At 33.9% G+C, this 16,823-nt stretch overlaps 1 protein-coding gene across 2 annotated transcripts in view; it reads right to left on the reverse strand.

Annotated features, from left to right (window-relative positions):
* The window catches only part of Smp_074070.1 (putative transient receptor potential channel 2), a gene marked incomplete at its 5' end in the record, with an annotated part of 65,690 nt that overhangs the window by 38,333 nt on the left and 10,534 nt on the right, over positions 1 to 16,823 (reverse strand). Inside the window, 3 exons of one of the 2 annotated variants that reach the window (XM_018798887.1) lie at positions 1,866 to 2,047; positions 9,921 to 9,969; positions 14,911 to 15,159. In XM_018798887.1, coding sequence (XP_018650731.1) covers positions 1,866 to 2,047; positions 9,921 to 9,969; positions 14,911 to 15,159 — 480 coding nt within the window. Of the gene's footprint in view, positions 1 to 1,861; positions 2,048 to 9,920; positions 9,970 to 14,910; positions 15,160 to 16,823 lie in introns of both variants that reach the window. The other variant, XM_018798885.1, reaches the window with a different exon arrangement.

Raw genomic sequence — 16,823 nt, forward strand, 5'->3', positions numbered from 1 at the left:
AAGTTTTGTTTATGAACTGTAAAAAAAATATTATGAGTTGTAGAATATTTAAATCCGAGGAGGAAGAAAGGTGAGTTCTTTAGTAGTCATCTTTTGGTAAAGGTATAATGCACTGGCAACCTTGAAAGGCTAATCAGACAATCAGGAAACGCTGCACTTTTATAAGACAATTAACAACAAAAAGCAGTGGAACAACAGCTTCATTTAGATAATTAACCTTCACACGTCAAATTATTCTTTATAGTAAATGAAAAAGGCCAAGTTTACATAAATACGTACATATTAGGCGTAGCGCTAGTATTCTGAGGTAGGGTTATCACCTAATAGGGTTTTCGTCACAACTTGACATCGGTTGTGATGTAATTAGGTTAGGGTTAGGTATTAAGAGTAAGGCTGAAGTTTTCAGTTGGGTTTATAGATTAAGTTTGAGGCTTTCGTCACCAACTGACATCAGTTATACAGCAATGCTTAGCTACCCTTCCGTTTACAAATTTAAGAAACCTAGGGTTGAGATTTACAGGAGTTAAAAAGGGAGAATATTATCTAGCTTCACTAAACACTCTTGACTACGTATTGAATCACACTAAGCACTTTAACCTATAATCTTCCTTAAGAACAGGTATGCTTTGTCATTTAGTTAAAACACCATCTTAAATTCATATCTGGTTGGATAATAGATATTTTTATTGATTCCGAACATTTTAGGAATTAATTATTATCGATTTTTATTTGGTTAATAGTAACAAGTTATCTATCACTACAATTTAAACATTGCACAGGAGACATGAGGAGTTAGTTTAATTCTGATTGCTTAGCTCAAGGCCATCAGTACGTTATACTTTTACTCATTTTTCTATTCCTAGTAGTATTCCAGACAATAAACATAAATATTTACGTAATGTGATTATAATGAAATCAGATGATGAGTAGAACATTTTGTAAAAATAACTACATCACCAAATCAGAAACGGAATGGGGATTAACAGCCGTGTAAAAAGCTATGCAGATACTTAAAAGATAAAGTGTATAGTTATGTATCAGTTTGATGTCTGATGCTTTCGACACCACTCAGTCTACAAGTATGGAACATCAATATAATAAGTTGTACAGTCTTTAGTTTCTTGTTATCTTGTTTAGGTATAGAAATAATTTTAGATAAATCGCTCCATTTGCTTTTAAACAACCTAATGATACGGTGAAAAAATCTATGACAACAATGTAAAAGTAACACAACTTTATCTACATGAACATCTGTACAATGGACTTTGAGTTATACTTTTTATAAGAGGTTTAGTAATATAGCTTGACTACAATTGATTGACCAGTGGGTAGTGACCGATGTCATCATATTTGTCTGATCCTTTAATGTTGACTAAATTACTAAGTAATGGTCACTATTGCTAATCAAGGAGTAATCTGAGCTTTTACACAACAGGAGTAAAGTTTCACACATAGTACACAGAGTCTGAACCGGCTTACAGAAGTTTCATTAAATTAGATCGAAGTTAGCTTATACACTACCAGTCAAACTCTTTATATAAAGACGTGATAATAGTAATGGTAAATGTGCAACCTGTCAATCGTCAATATATTAATATACATAAAGTGTATTATATGATAATTAGTGCCAGGGTACTCTTCTTGATAACTCACATACCTCAGTCAATAAACCACTATTCATAAACACAACCTAATGGTAAAGAATATTGAATGTGAGAACTTTATACAGTTACATTTGATAAATATCAATATTTCAACTGAATTGAAAAAAATCAGGATTACACATCAGAGGAGCATCATTTGATACGAAGTGTGCAAAGTACTAACGACGATATAATGTGAGTTGAAAAAAAGCACATACCCACCAAACGCAACAATTAATCGTTTAATTAAAGATTCTTCATCATCAGGAATTGATTTGTTATGAATAAAGAAGTTTTTATTCATAAATATATCGGGAAGACTGTTCATAAGTGATTCTTTAATAGCTTCTTCATCCTCATCTTCATCAGCGACCGACAACTGATTACGACTCGATGTCATGACTCTGGAGGAAATGAAAACAAAAACAAGACGGGGGGATTATTTTCTAAACATAGAAAAAAAGATACTGATAGGAAAACCGTTCTAAACTCACACTCGATAAACGTTACCGTAAAATGTTCAGTGATGACTAAACGTTATTACCAAATTCATTTAGCAAAACTGCATTTTATTGAGATCATCGAACAATCTGCGTAAGACAATTAATAGAATCTTTGGGAGTGTTGAACAGATGTTACGTCTTAGTATGACACTCCTTAGAAGTGCGCATCCACAACTCCAGTAGGAAGAATCGAAGATGAGAGTTTCGGTCTCGTGAACGAATGCTAAGCATCAAGACCACTGAGGCCCCATCCGATGGTATACAAGTATAATCTCAATCAAATCGCAATATTATGAAACCATCTTCCATCGTCTTTGGTGAGTACTTTACTCACACCCGACACCGTTGAGCTTTACTAGTGACAGCTTATAAATAGGACTCCGAGAATTTCCTTTTGAAATTGGTCACACATGAAAATTATCAATATGACATTGTACTGATTCATGAATTTACCAGGAATCATCAATCTCTACAACCTTCATACTGCTAAAACTGTATATCTTTTTAGGCAAGTGACTGAGAATTAGCGGAATAGATTGTGATCTGTAGTGATATAACACTGAATAACCTTAATGTTCAGTAAATTTGATCAATTGGCCATTACTTTATATAGGAAGAAGTAAAGTGGTTGTTTGAAACCTAATCACTAAAACAAACTGAATTACGGATTTCTGATATATATGAGAACTTATGAAGCATAATTTATTTGTACGATTTTATATGTACTGGCATTTAGGTTCATACAGATGACGAGTCCCAAATAGGACGAAACGCGCGTCCTGGACTCCACCGTTAGTCACCATCCATCTTTGCTTAAAAATATTTATATGACGTCTTAACTCAAGATTCATCAAACCATATTTACTGGTTTGTCAACTTTTTATTATTCGATTGCACATTAGAACCGCGTTGCATTATCCACTTTAGTATAACCAGATAAATATTACCGCTAGCTCATTTATGGGAAATAGTAAGACTCAAAGACAAGACAGTTACTTCTGAGTTACATACACAGAATCTAGTTTAAACTGAAATGTTGATGATGTGAGCCTCTGAGGTTTATTGCAAATACAATATTCATTTGTGCTTGAAAGGCAAACTAACGACTAAGTGCATAGTTTGGAGAATAATTTTTATTGCGTACTTAAGTCAGTTGGTGGACTATTTTGAAAAGTGTTAGGCACTGGACTGCTTTGTTTAGTTTCACCTTGGATTTCCTCAATAGGGGAAAAAGACTGTCTAATTATCCCGTGATGTTCGATAGTTCTTAATGAAAACCAACTACAAAAATCTCAACAATATGATGTAATTTTTATTAGTATTTGTGTGTGTGTGACGAAGAAAAATCGATTAAACGTTTGACAGAAAAAGTAAATTCACTCGAAACACGGATATATGAACGATTGTTCTTTCCAATCAGTCCTTATAGTTATGCTAATAATACAATAAGTGGCCAGGTTTGAGGCAAATACATCATTTAAAATTATACCATGTGAATTTGGGATTGTTTGCGAACTTAAATAAGATTGTTAGTGAGCACTACTAAGGAGTCCCATACTAGGACCAGACGACTGTCTAGTGTTTCCAGGTTTATAACGGTGGTCTAACTTAGATCGACCTGTGATTTCAACTGTAAAAATATGAATAGGTTTATATGCTAAATGAGATTCTAAGATTAACGATCAGAATAAATATGGGTAATACAGGAGTGTGAGAAATAGCAATATAATTACATATCGAAATAAACATTTGGTCAAGGATTATGTACTAAATAGAATGATGGGAATATATTCACCTAACTTGCTAACTCTTGTCAGTGCATAACAAGTACGTGAACTTATCAAGTATTACACTATTGCAAATGTTTATAGTAATGCTAATAATAAATGTGCGTTGATAAGATCTTATAATGGACATATATAGAATGAAATATAAAATAAACATAAAGCACAGTTATGTATTTTTTTTATATAGAGCCATGATAGGATATAGTTTTCAATGTAGATTTTGTTTACAATAATCTATTTAATGAAATAAACAATTCCTTTCAGAATTCTACATACAGCACAATTCATGAATATGATGATATTTGTATGCAGTATTACCTGTAATAGACTGAGTTAAGAGAAAAAAAAAGAAACAATCATGAATCTTACATATTACACTAATTTCTAACTTTATTCTATTCAGTAAATGTAAACCGTAGAAAGTTAACTTAATGATTTGAAAATTGACAACTCGCTACGAAGCTTGAAGATTTTCTGTTCGTCTGATGGTAGATGAAACAGCTGATCGATTTGTTTCCCGCTTTTTAAAATGGTTGTTTAAACATAATCAACCTGTAATGTGAAACGATAACCTATACTTAGTATTGTTTGTTTGAATCTTCCCATCGATGTGTTAGGACTGCAACTGGTCAGTCTCTAATTGGCATATGTGCATACTGTGCGTATTGCCTCGATATACCTTAATTCACAAGCATGGTAAGCAGAGATGGATAGTGGCTAGCAGTGGAATCCAGGACGCGCGTTTCGTCCTATCCTGGATTCCACTGCTAGCCACCATCCATCTCTGATAACCTATACTGTTTTTGGTTTATTCTATAGAACAGAGATGCAACTGTACAGATAAACTGGTGGAAAAATATAGACAAAGTGGGATGTTGTGAACTTGTTGAAATAAATACTAAATACTCATATTTCATTATTTTTTTAAATATCTTGGTAATATTACCATTTAACAAAAGAAAAAAGTCAAAACATAGACAAGAGAGGGATAAGAATGAAATGTACTAGATGATTTCCCTGGAAATACACTTGATAGGTGTATAATTAAAATCATTTTGGTTAATACTTGTGACAATCTGAGTCATATACTAGGTATTAGCAATTTGAATAAACAATAAGAAGACGATAAATATGAATCATAAAGGGAACGAAATCTCAATTATTTAGTAGTTTGGGGAGAAATAAAGCTCTTCAGGTTCTACAATTATATATCCAAATTAATAATCCGAAAAAATGACCAGGTTAAAGGCAAAGTACATCGTTTAATGCATGTAAATTTAGGAATGTCAAATCAAATAGAATAAAATTGTTAATGTTGATATGACTCATATAGAAGGTTAACTTGAATCAGCTCATATATTTTAAGTAATATTTTTAAGATCCATGATTGGAATCAATATGGGTCAAATAGAGTGAAAGAAATAATAGTGTAATTATAATTCGATCAAATGTTTAATGGAAGACTATATTGTGTAAAAAATTATTAGTAACATGAATGAGAAGTAATTGAATCACATAATGGGAAGATTAATAATGATGTTTAACCAATAATAATAATAATAATAATACAAAGATTATCATATTATTATTATATATATGTCCTGGTACTTACGACCTTTCGTAGTCAAATGTAATTGTCTCTCTTATCTTTATTCACAAATCTTTGTATTTTATTATTATTATTGGTTAAATATCATTATTAATCCCCCCTATACATGATTCATTCACATCGCATTGATCCCTCATTATTACGTCTCACTAATTTTTTACACAATTTAGTCTTCCACTTGATCGAATTGTAATTGCACTATCATATCTCTCTCACCCTATCAGACCCATATTTATTCTGATCACAGATCTTAAATTTTCACTTCACATATGTACAGATTCCAGTGTTAACATTCTATATGAGTCATATCAACATTAACAATTTTATTCTATTTGATTTGACATTCCTAAATTTACATGCATTAAACGATGTACTTTGCCTTTGAGCTGGCCATTTTTTCGGATTAATAATTTGGATATATAATTGTAGAAGCTGAAGAGAATTTATCGAAGAGAATGTTCTTCGTTCAAATATTAGTCTTTTAATTATGATTGGGATTTTTAAACGATGAAAATAAAGCTAAAAATTATTCAACTCACCAGTTGGTCTTGAAAATTTATTCACAACTATTTACAGTTATATTTAGCTAATTTAAATAAACCAATAAAATGAACGTTTTTCTCAGAAGCTACTTAATTGAATAATTACCATATGCCAACGAATAACAGACCTACTGGTGTGAATTTCTAGAAGTGTTAGTCGGAAGCTGTGAATAGTGAACTTAAGCTACTGGTTAATCAATCAATTTTAGTTGGAAAAAATCTGAAATTTTAATTCTAGGTTATTGGATCACAACTAAATGGTTTACCGTGTTATGTCCGCTCTGAGGCTTCAAAACGATGAAGTTTGATTTAAGGCAAGGGATCAAACGTTTTTACTACTGAGTAATTCTCAAGTCAGGATAAAATAGCTGTTCAGTATTTTCTAGGTTGCTAATGATTCTCAATATGATATCAATGAGATGTAAACTATCTTCAAGTTATAAATTTCATCAAGGATAAAACATATTCGTATATTCCGAGGAAATACAATATTTTTAAGATTTTAAATGGTGATTTTTAATGTGGAGATAATCGACATCACGGTGACGTGCGAACCTATAACTTGGCCAAGGATAGAATCCAGAACTCCTAGGTGGAGGATCACGTTAAATTTAAGCTATTAATCAGCATTTAATGGACTACATTAATAAACTTAGTCAATTTGTAATAAAAATTTAGTGTTCTACAATAGTCAATAGTTTTCACGCTGACTTCAGTCCCTGGTGAGAAACAGACCTAGGATTCAACACAATTAGTCTTAAATTATTTTATTCTATAGGTGGTGAGACGTTACTGGATTAAATTCAGGAGAGAAGCTCTAGCAAATCACAAATCTCAAAAAAGTTTTCTATTCAACCAGTTCCAGGATGACAGAAACTTACTTGTAATGAGTGGTGGTGCAAATATCTATTTACCATAAATAGGAAGTAAAATTTGGTTAGGGTCGTTTTCATATTGCAAGAAAAATGTATTAGATAAGTTGCTATTTCCAAACGTTTGCAATTCTGTTTTATTCATAGTATACAATAAAAAATAGACACAAGCTAGCTAAGAGAATTATAATATATGTCAGAAATACATTATGTAATACAAACTGGAAGGTAGATGTTAACGATTCATAGAATAATACTATGGACAACATAACTTATTTAAATTACTGTTTGGATTTGTAACTTTTTAAGTGAAAATTTTCTGACGACTTGATCATTTAATTTAATTAAACTACGAGTTACAGATCAACAAAGTCAAAGATTTTACGAAAACGATAATTTTTATGAATTTTAGAGGCAAAAGTATTAGATAATGTAAAACAACTCGTCTTACAATAAAATATTTACCACATCAAACTTTTTATTATAGGCACAAACGATTAGAAGAGCTTGTTAATATGAAAAAGTACACTGCTGTGAGGTTTATTTGAAACCATATATATCAGCATTATGAAAACGAACTGTCATCAATACTGGAAAAAATACATTAACAGTTAACCACTGAAGATCGTTTTTAGAATAGTGTGATTTAAAAAGTCGAACTGATAAAAGTCACAGGGCAAATTTTCTGTTATACTAATCTGACTACTTAAATATATTTGTAAGTAAACGTTAAGTCTTTCTTGAAGCTTGGCTTCAGTCAGCTGCGAATAGATTACGTTTTTCCAAAGTCCCTAATATTAAAAGGTTATTCTCGCACAGCTCAAGTGTTTACAGTTCTCAACATTTAACTGGATGACATCTCATTTCATAATTTTAGTTACAAATTGCTTTTATAAATACAGTTTTTTCCCATCGATGTGTCTAAAACCAAACAATCAACGTGGCAGAATAACATGAATTCATTATATCTCGTGATTTCTCATCAACAGTTTACAACCTAAATATAATAGTCTAAATCATCAAAAATCAGTGTATATACTTTATATCGTATTATCGAAAAAGCTCTCATCAGTAGAGACTAATGAAAAAAGCATTTTTGCACTTATTATTTTTTTGCTATTAAGTTAGGAAAGGTTGGTTCAGGGAAGAGTTCTCTTTTTGGTGAATTCATATTCAAAGCTGTACAATCGCAAATAGTTATACCTAATTTTCAGAATGATAATAATTACAGTAATATTGATGATAAACTGTTAAACATGGTAACAGTGAGGTAGAATAAACAAAGGTATAAAAAATTCTTAATTGGGGAAACTAATAATAGTTTTATAAGCAAAGATGGATAGTGGCTAGCAGTGGAATCCAGGATGCACGTTTCGTCCTATTTATGACTCGTCGGCTGGATTTACCTGCATCTCAAAGTTGATGTTCACTCTGGGACTCGAGCCCAGTACCTTTCGCTTCAAACGTCATCGCGTTATCGACTTAGCTACTGAGTACTAATATCCACCTGCTTGTGCAATGGGGTGAGGTTATATTCACTTGTTGTTGTTTACTTGTGTCTCCCCATTATTATTTAGGACTGCAATCGATCAGTCTCTTGTTGGCATATGTGAATCCTGTGCAGACTGCCTCGATATTGAAGAACATATGGAACTCAAAACGACTGTCAACCAGTATAAAGGTCAGAATCTTCAATAAGAACGTCATGAAAATTCTACTGTACGGAGCTGAAACGTGGAGAACTACTACAAACATCGTCAAGAAGGCACAAGTAATTATAAACAGTTGTCTACGCAAAATACTCAACATTCACTGGCTGGATACTATCAGCAACAACCTTTTATGGGAGAGAACAAACCAGCTTCCATTTGAAGAGGAAATTAAGAAAAGACATTGGAAGTGGATAGGACACACATTGAGGAAATCACCAAACTGCATCACGAGGTAAGTGCTAACTTGGAATCCTGAAGGGAAGCGGAGAAGAGGAAGGCCAAAGAACACATTACGCCGGGAAATAGAAGCAGTCATGAAAAGGATGAATGGTAACTGAACAGGATTGCCCAGGACAGGGTTTGATGGAAAAATTGCTGGTGGGGGGGCTATGTTCCTCCACGAGGAGTAAGTAATTGCCTTTATGCATACCCGTAAATGACCAAGTGGGTAGTAATTTGTCTATTTCCAGCTTAAAGATAAGTTGAAAGAGACATTTCATATATCTATAAAAAGAAGTTGTGAGAAGTAGTAATCTCAACTTTCCGATACTTAACATTGGATACTACTTATTTAAACTAGAGTCCGTTCAGATGAAAATTCACACTTTATATTACAAGATATCGTGTACCATGCAACTTTTTCAAACGAATTGCATCAAGTATATCTATTTGAAACGAATACTTTCTGATAAAGATCTAGGTTACAGACTAATGTACTACGGTCGAAGATACGTGTTTTACTTACAGCATTGGGAAAAGTATGATATCAAATTGAATGATCAATACAAGATCTATGTTAATCAATGAATATCATGGACATTCAATAGTAAAGGATGATAAATACTTTGGTATAAATAGTTTTATAGTTTTATCATTGGAAGTGATCTCTAACCCAATGAACACATTACCCTACTGAAAATACATTGATTTGAAGACAGAAAAACTGACTAACTAACCAAATAAACAATGTGCACAGCTCTTATTTTCATCATAATTTTCAATTTAACTTATCTTAACTGCATGTATTATATTTGAATATCATTATACAATTTACTCAACCTCAACAATGTATAGTTAAATCTAATGCTCAAATTATTTCCAAGGTGAATTTATGATAGATAAGTAAACGACTAAGGTGCAGTAAGCATTTGGATTTCTACATGAAATAAATGAAATTGAAAATGTTAATTAATGTGGAGTCATTTTTTTAAAAAAAAACGAACACTTTCCCACAGAAAAAAAGTCTACAAACCTTTGAATTTCATCATCTGTATTTTCATCTTCTGGATCGTTAGTAGTCACTGGAAATAATAATAACAACAGTCATGAACGATAATAATTAATGTGGGTGTAGATGATAGAGATGTTTTCAACAAGTATAACTTAGCAGGCAATTACTAGTTTGTAAACTTGGTTTGATGCTTTTTTAGGGGTTCAGGTTAATAATACACCATCTGGCTGCCTAAATCGAAGTAGTTGGAATAAATTTCGAACTTCATATATAACGGTAGAAATTTGAATTATTTGAGTACCATGCGACCATTCTCCACTTAGCCAGCTACAAATAACGTAGAACCTGGGGTAAGTGGGTATCAGTTCAAGTTGCTATATTCTTAACACAGTGTTACAAAACTAACAGGATGAAAACTAAAACAATCGAAATAAAAGGCAAAACACTGAATGAGACGAATAAAACCAAAGAGAAAGATGCATGATATAATACTGAAGCTGAAGATTTAGTAGAAAAAAGGAATGAGCAATCGCATTATTAAAGAAGTAGTTCAGAGATGAATAGACTAATTACAATACTTAAAGGTATCAGTTAATTTCTGCTTGTAATGCTCGTAACTTAATGGGAATATCGAGCATTCCGTACAGGATGGATATATGCCAAAAAGAGAGTGATCAGTTTCAGCCCATAAAATCAGTAAGAAGATTCAAGCAACCAATATAAATGAATTACACTTCAACCTATTGCACGAGCCAGTGGCTATCTGTGCTCAGTAGCTAAGTGGATAACGCGATGGCGTTTGAAGCGAATGGCACTAGGTTCGAGTGTCGGGGTGGATATCAACTCGGGTGTAGAAACATCCAGCTGATGAGTTCCTTGCTTGCTACTATCCATCTCTATTTGCATATTAACAAAATTGATATATTATGCGGTGAAACGGAGATATTTATCTTTGTTAAAAAGATGAATGTAAACTTAGGGAAGAGAAAAGTGGTGAAAATTGGCAATAAGGATGATAAGGGCAGTTCGGAAAAGGTGGCAGGAACAATTGTAAAGAATCTTTTCGAACACAAAGATCACATTCGATTGTTTAGAACTTCAGTCGTGTATCTAAGTAATTGTCCATAAAAAGGGAAATCGAACTAATGGATTCCCATGGAGGAAGCAAGTTAAAGTAGTATATCTTTATTTCTGGCTGTAAGGATGGGACGATTGTGGGATAGTTTGTCGCCTACACAGAAATGTTTTTTGTTTTCAAAAAAACTTGTTATTTTTCTGAGAATGCCGTTTATGAACTCGAGTTTCAAGAACAATGACCTTTTTAGAGTGGTTATTGAGTCTAGCTTTGTATCAGCTTTGTTTATATGACTGTTCATAAATTTCATCGGATGTCCATTCATACTGAGTATGTCAAAGATAATGATTGGCTCTTTTACTGTTTTATTCTTAACCAGACTACATTATCATTTCGTTCTTCATTTAAGGTGAACGTAATTGACGAATGAATACTATTAAGTTTTTCACAGTACTCACAAATGTAAAGCAGAATGGTAATACATTTCATATCAATTCTTCCAAAAAGATAACGAGTTATGTATAGAACTAACAATCCTTACTATCTCAGTTGATGTAATTAGTGGATAAGCTATAAATAAACATTTAAACAGCAAAAACAACGAGGTTCGCAGGATGAAATGAATTCATTTTGTTTCACGGTTACTCATCAGATGAAAACAATTTGGAATTACAATTACTAATATAAATATAATTATTAACAAATGTTTAGCATACATTAATTTGTGAAGTTCAAATAAATGTTCGAAACGTAACCATAATCATAATAATCAGAAGAATAGAGATATGAAGTGTATGAATAAACATTATCAAGAGGTCATGTAAGGGTAATGAATAAACAAGTGATTGGGTAATCACTCAACATGATAAACAAACATGTGAACATCAATTAGATTATGTTAGAGATTAATATCAGAAGACGAAAGGACAATAAAATAATAAAAGCTAGATCACTATGGAAAACCTGGAAGCACTGGACGGCCAACTCGTCCTATTGTGGGACTCCTCAGCAGTGCGCATCCACGATCCCGCCTCGCGAGATTCCAACCCAGGACCTACCAGTCTAGCGCCAGAGCACTCAATCGATATACCACTGAGCCGGCATCCGATGGTGCTGATGTCTAACTTCAACCAATCCATGAAATTGAGCAACCACTCACCAGTGTCATCAGTGAGTTGATATCTCCCAACAGACCTGGTTGAACTCCACTGGTTTTCCATGGTGGTCTAGCTTCAATTGACTCATGATCCCAACTATATAAAATTACTAAAATCTCCAAAAAAAAACCCCTTCTCAAAATAATAAAATGTTGAGGATAGGGTTGAAAAAAAAATCAACAAAGGTTATTAGACAAATTGAATATATTTAATCAAACTTCCCTTCTATATACATAGGTCAAATTGGAAACGTTTGATAGCTATCCCCTCTGCAAAAAGGAGTTAGATAGATGTTTCTTGTCCATTGCTTATTTGAATGAATTTATTTTATTCTGCAAACCTTATTGTTCTTGCTCTGCTTAAATTTATCAAGGGATCTGGTTGTATGGAACATAAATAAACAGTTTAGAATTTGAAGACAATAACTTTTATTGTATCAAAGCATCGGGAGTAGTTGTACAAGAGACATTTTGGATACATGAATACGTCACTTTTCTTTAAGCCTCATTTTATCCTCTGAAGAAGTGGCTTACACTGAGTCACGAAACGTCAGAAAATCTCATTTTTCTACTCATTGGGATATTACAAATATATTAATTTATTTATAACAATCTACCCAATGCTAAATTTATCCAAAATTATCAAATCAAAACTTGGTAATGATACCTATAAATATCTGAGTTTTGTACTATATTTGATACTCGTCTTCAGTCTTCTAACATGAGACTTGGAGGGGTTCTAGCGTTCGAGCGTTTAAGTTGTATGCGGTATAGCAAAAATCCAAGTTCTAGATATAACAACATGTCACTTTATTACTCAGGAAACCTAATTTTTTGACTAGTGGTCTTCTCTTTGATTTAAGATTAATCGAAAACTTCAGTCAATAAATCGGTCTCGTGAGTAGTATTCTTTTCATTCATTTTACGATTAAAGAATTATTTATCAAACAATTGAATCATTAACATTCTCTTTCGTCACAATGACAATAGGGACGAAAACTGATTGTGAAAAATGTCAGTTATTACAAGATGAGTGGATATCTATCTGCATCAAATTGATGCTATCAGAGATCTAACTTAATAAAACAATCATGGATAAATCAAAATCTGAACATCACTCACAAACCATTATCGGAAAATCCAATGCAGTTCAGAATAAAACGTATCACAGACGGAAATCTCAACCCATACAACAATACAGTGGTCGCAAACAGTCATGAAGCCACTGCCAATTCAAATTCAGGCAGAATCTACTGAAAGTTATCCAATTTGAAATTCAGAATCTCCAATTGTAGTTCTACAATACCCAGTCGAATCAACAGCACATAAACCAGACCAATCCCCATAAGCCATGGATCACGCAGTCTCATTAGAGCCATTGATATCTTCACTTTCAGCTATAAAACACACTTTAGGAGCTTGCATTGTTATGGACCGAATCGTGCGAAAAGTGATGAGTTTAAAGAGGAGAGAGTAGATGAAAATGAATATCGTACATTTGATGCTATAAACGATTGGAGATCATTTTACAGGTCATATAATCTCCAAGGGTCAAATTTGTTTGACGTTCTGGTGATACGTACTATAGGACTGATCCCTAGAAGTACGACCACCGCCCCCTCAAATGTCCTAGTAAGGTCGAGAGTAAGGAGAGTCCGCTCTCCCTCTCCAAATGCTCTCACATGGCCGCACGAATATATAGCCTCTGCCAGGGAAGTCCTACTCACTGCCTTCTCGTACCACAGGTGTTGTTTACAAAATTGAGAGGACGAAAAGCGAATGTCCGGCGCTTTAACCGGGTTGGTGGATACGGAAAGTTCACCTAGGGGAGTTGGAAAACCCTCATTCCAAACCAATGACCCACATGGGTTCCAGGATCCTGAAGGAACAAATGGCGTATGAACCAATCGTTGGTCACCGGCTACCATGGGACTGCATCTCCTTACGATGCTCCACTGCCTTGTGGACTAGACCTTTAGGTCAAAGGTTCCGGGTGTGGCCTCCTAAGAAAACCACCTGCTTCAGTCTAGGCACCTGGGCAGTATCACAGCCCTCACACAAATCGAATGAGATTTGTGAGGCGCATATATGTCTGGTGCTTTCTTGTACCAATATTTATGTGTTTAAATAAATAAATAAATACTCTACAGACAGTCAGGACTAATTCTTGGTCGTCGTATCAGTTAACAAGTATGCGAGCAGGCAGAAATATAACCAGTAATCATTCTAAGTGTTTGAAGTAAAATTATTACTATTTAGTGAAAATCGTGGTATCGAAGTTAGTAATTTCTTTAAATTCCTACCATAGTACCGGGACAATTGTACATTCAAACAAAACTTGACAGTAAACTGGTTTCCCAAAGTTATGTTTTGACAATATGAAATTTTCCCAGAATTCAAAATTGGACTGGATAAAATCAATCCATATGTTTATGAAATAATTATGTACTCGCCTAATACATAACCAATACAAGTAATGATTAATTTAACTATATTCTTGTATATGCAGTAAGTTTTTACACTGTCGACATTATTTAAAACAAAGATAATCATTTCAGAACATATCATTTAGGCCAAAATCAAAAGCCGACTACAATAGAGTATATGTATAGTATTAGATTGTATAAAATTCATAACAGGAGCTTGATGATATAATGCATATGTTGAAACTCATCGAAAAAGTGTTCATTAACTCTTGATAATCAATAGAGTATCATTTAGATGAAAGGACAACAGATTATTTTTTTAAAATGTCGAAAATCTTGTTTAAGTTTAATTACCATTTTTTTCGGCATTAGAACCATCGCTAGTAGTGGAGCGGCGTCGTTTTTGTAGGTTCTTTCTGTCAGCTTTTATTTTACGCTTTCTTCTTCGATTCGGCTCATCAGATAAGTCCTCATCACTTCCTTCTCCTCCATTATCCTCGTCTTCGTCAGTCTCCTGGAATCCGTCATCTTCGTCATCATTATCGTCTTCTTCATCAGAAGAAGCTGGTCGCCAGTCGCTATCATCTGATTTTTTCTTACCTCCTGAAAACAGAAATATCCATTAAACTGGAATTTGAAAGTCGAGAAGTGAAATTTCAGAGCAACTCAGGTTTTCTTAAAAACCTTTATCACCAATTATTGAGTGTTACAGAACGCTTGTATTTGAGGTTGATCTACAAAAGTGCCTAAAGAGGTTTTTTGAGTATTAAAACCACTGGTATTAAGTAGAAAACTATCTTATTCGAGAATAAGAACTTCAAGAAGTCAAATCCATAATTTTTAGGTAGATTTTTATTGAAGAAAAGACGATAGGTGCTTTCCGTTTGTGGACTAATCTAAGCTGGATGCATGGTGTTGTTACTTATGTTACAGACAATAGAAACTACATCAAGTGAATCGAATAATAATAACAGAATTCATTTTTACATCTCCAACTCGATTATTTTTATAGAATTTCGCTTTGAAGTCCACATATTAAGTGATATGCGATTCTCCATATATGGGATGAGTGGATGTTTTCAAATGTACATACATTATGGTTGAATATCACATCATATTAAAATTTGGAACAGTGTGTCCAATTCAAATGTCAATTCTCAATATTATTGAGAATATATTTTTAGGATTTCTATACAACAATGTGTAAATGATATCCATACAAATTTGACATAAGAAAATTTGATTGAGATCATAAAACAATTTAAGTTGGACAACCACTGAAAACCTGGAGCTACTGAACGATCGTTTCGTCTTAGCATGAAACCCCTTAGCAGTGCACAACCACGGCCCCGAAACCAGGAATTGAACACAAGACCTTTAGTTTAGCGAGCGAACGCATAAACTCTAGACCACAGAGTCAAGATACAATGGTCTGTAAGATACCCCCTGAAGACAATTGGAGATAGTCGAGGAATACCGTGGATTGGCTGAAGTTAGATTTGTACACCATTTGACCTCGGATCAATATTCTAAATGTTGGGAACTCGTGCCAGACCGAGAGTCCTAGGTTCGACCCGTGGTTGAGAGGTCGTGTATCTGCACTGTCGAGGAGAAAACCTGGAATTCAAGATAACTTTCAACAAAAGGTTCCATGTTTTACAGGATCTACTGAAAGAACAAGAAACTACGGTGGAGGACAACTGGAAAGGGATCAAAGAAGCACTAACTTCAACTTGTCAGGAGGTTGTGGGTAGCAAGAAGCATCATCATAATGAATAGATCTCTATCGAAACCCTGGACAAGATTCAAGAAAGGAAGAACAAGAAGACAGTAACTAACAACAGTCGAACATGAGTAGAGAAAATCAAGGCGCAAGCAGAGTACGCAGAAGCAAACAAGGAAGTGAAGAAAAGCATTATAGGCGACAAGCAGAAATACATGGGAGAACTAGCAACGACGGCGGAAAAAGCTGCATGAGAAGGGAATATGAGACAGCTATATGAAATAACGAAGAAACTGGCAGGGAAATATGGTAAACAAGAGAGACCAGTCAAGGACAGAGAAGGCAAGCCAATCTCTGAGATTCAAGAACAGAGGAAAAGGTATATAGAATACTTCGAGGAACTGCTGAATAGACCAGCTCCACTGAATCCATCGGACATCGAAGCAGCACACACAAACCTTCCCATAGCTGTCACTCTACCAACGATCGAAGAAATCAAGAGTGGGGAAGCAACAGGACCTGACAATATACCTTTTCCTCTGTT

Source organism: Schistosoma mansoni, chromosome 3 (assembly GCF_000237925.1).
Source record: "Schistosoma mansoni strain Puerto Rico chromosome 3, complete genome".
Taxonomy (NCBI): Eukaryota; Metazoa; Platyhelminthes; class Trematoda; order Strigeidida; family Schistosomatidae; genus Schistosoma; species Schistosoma mansoni.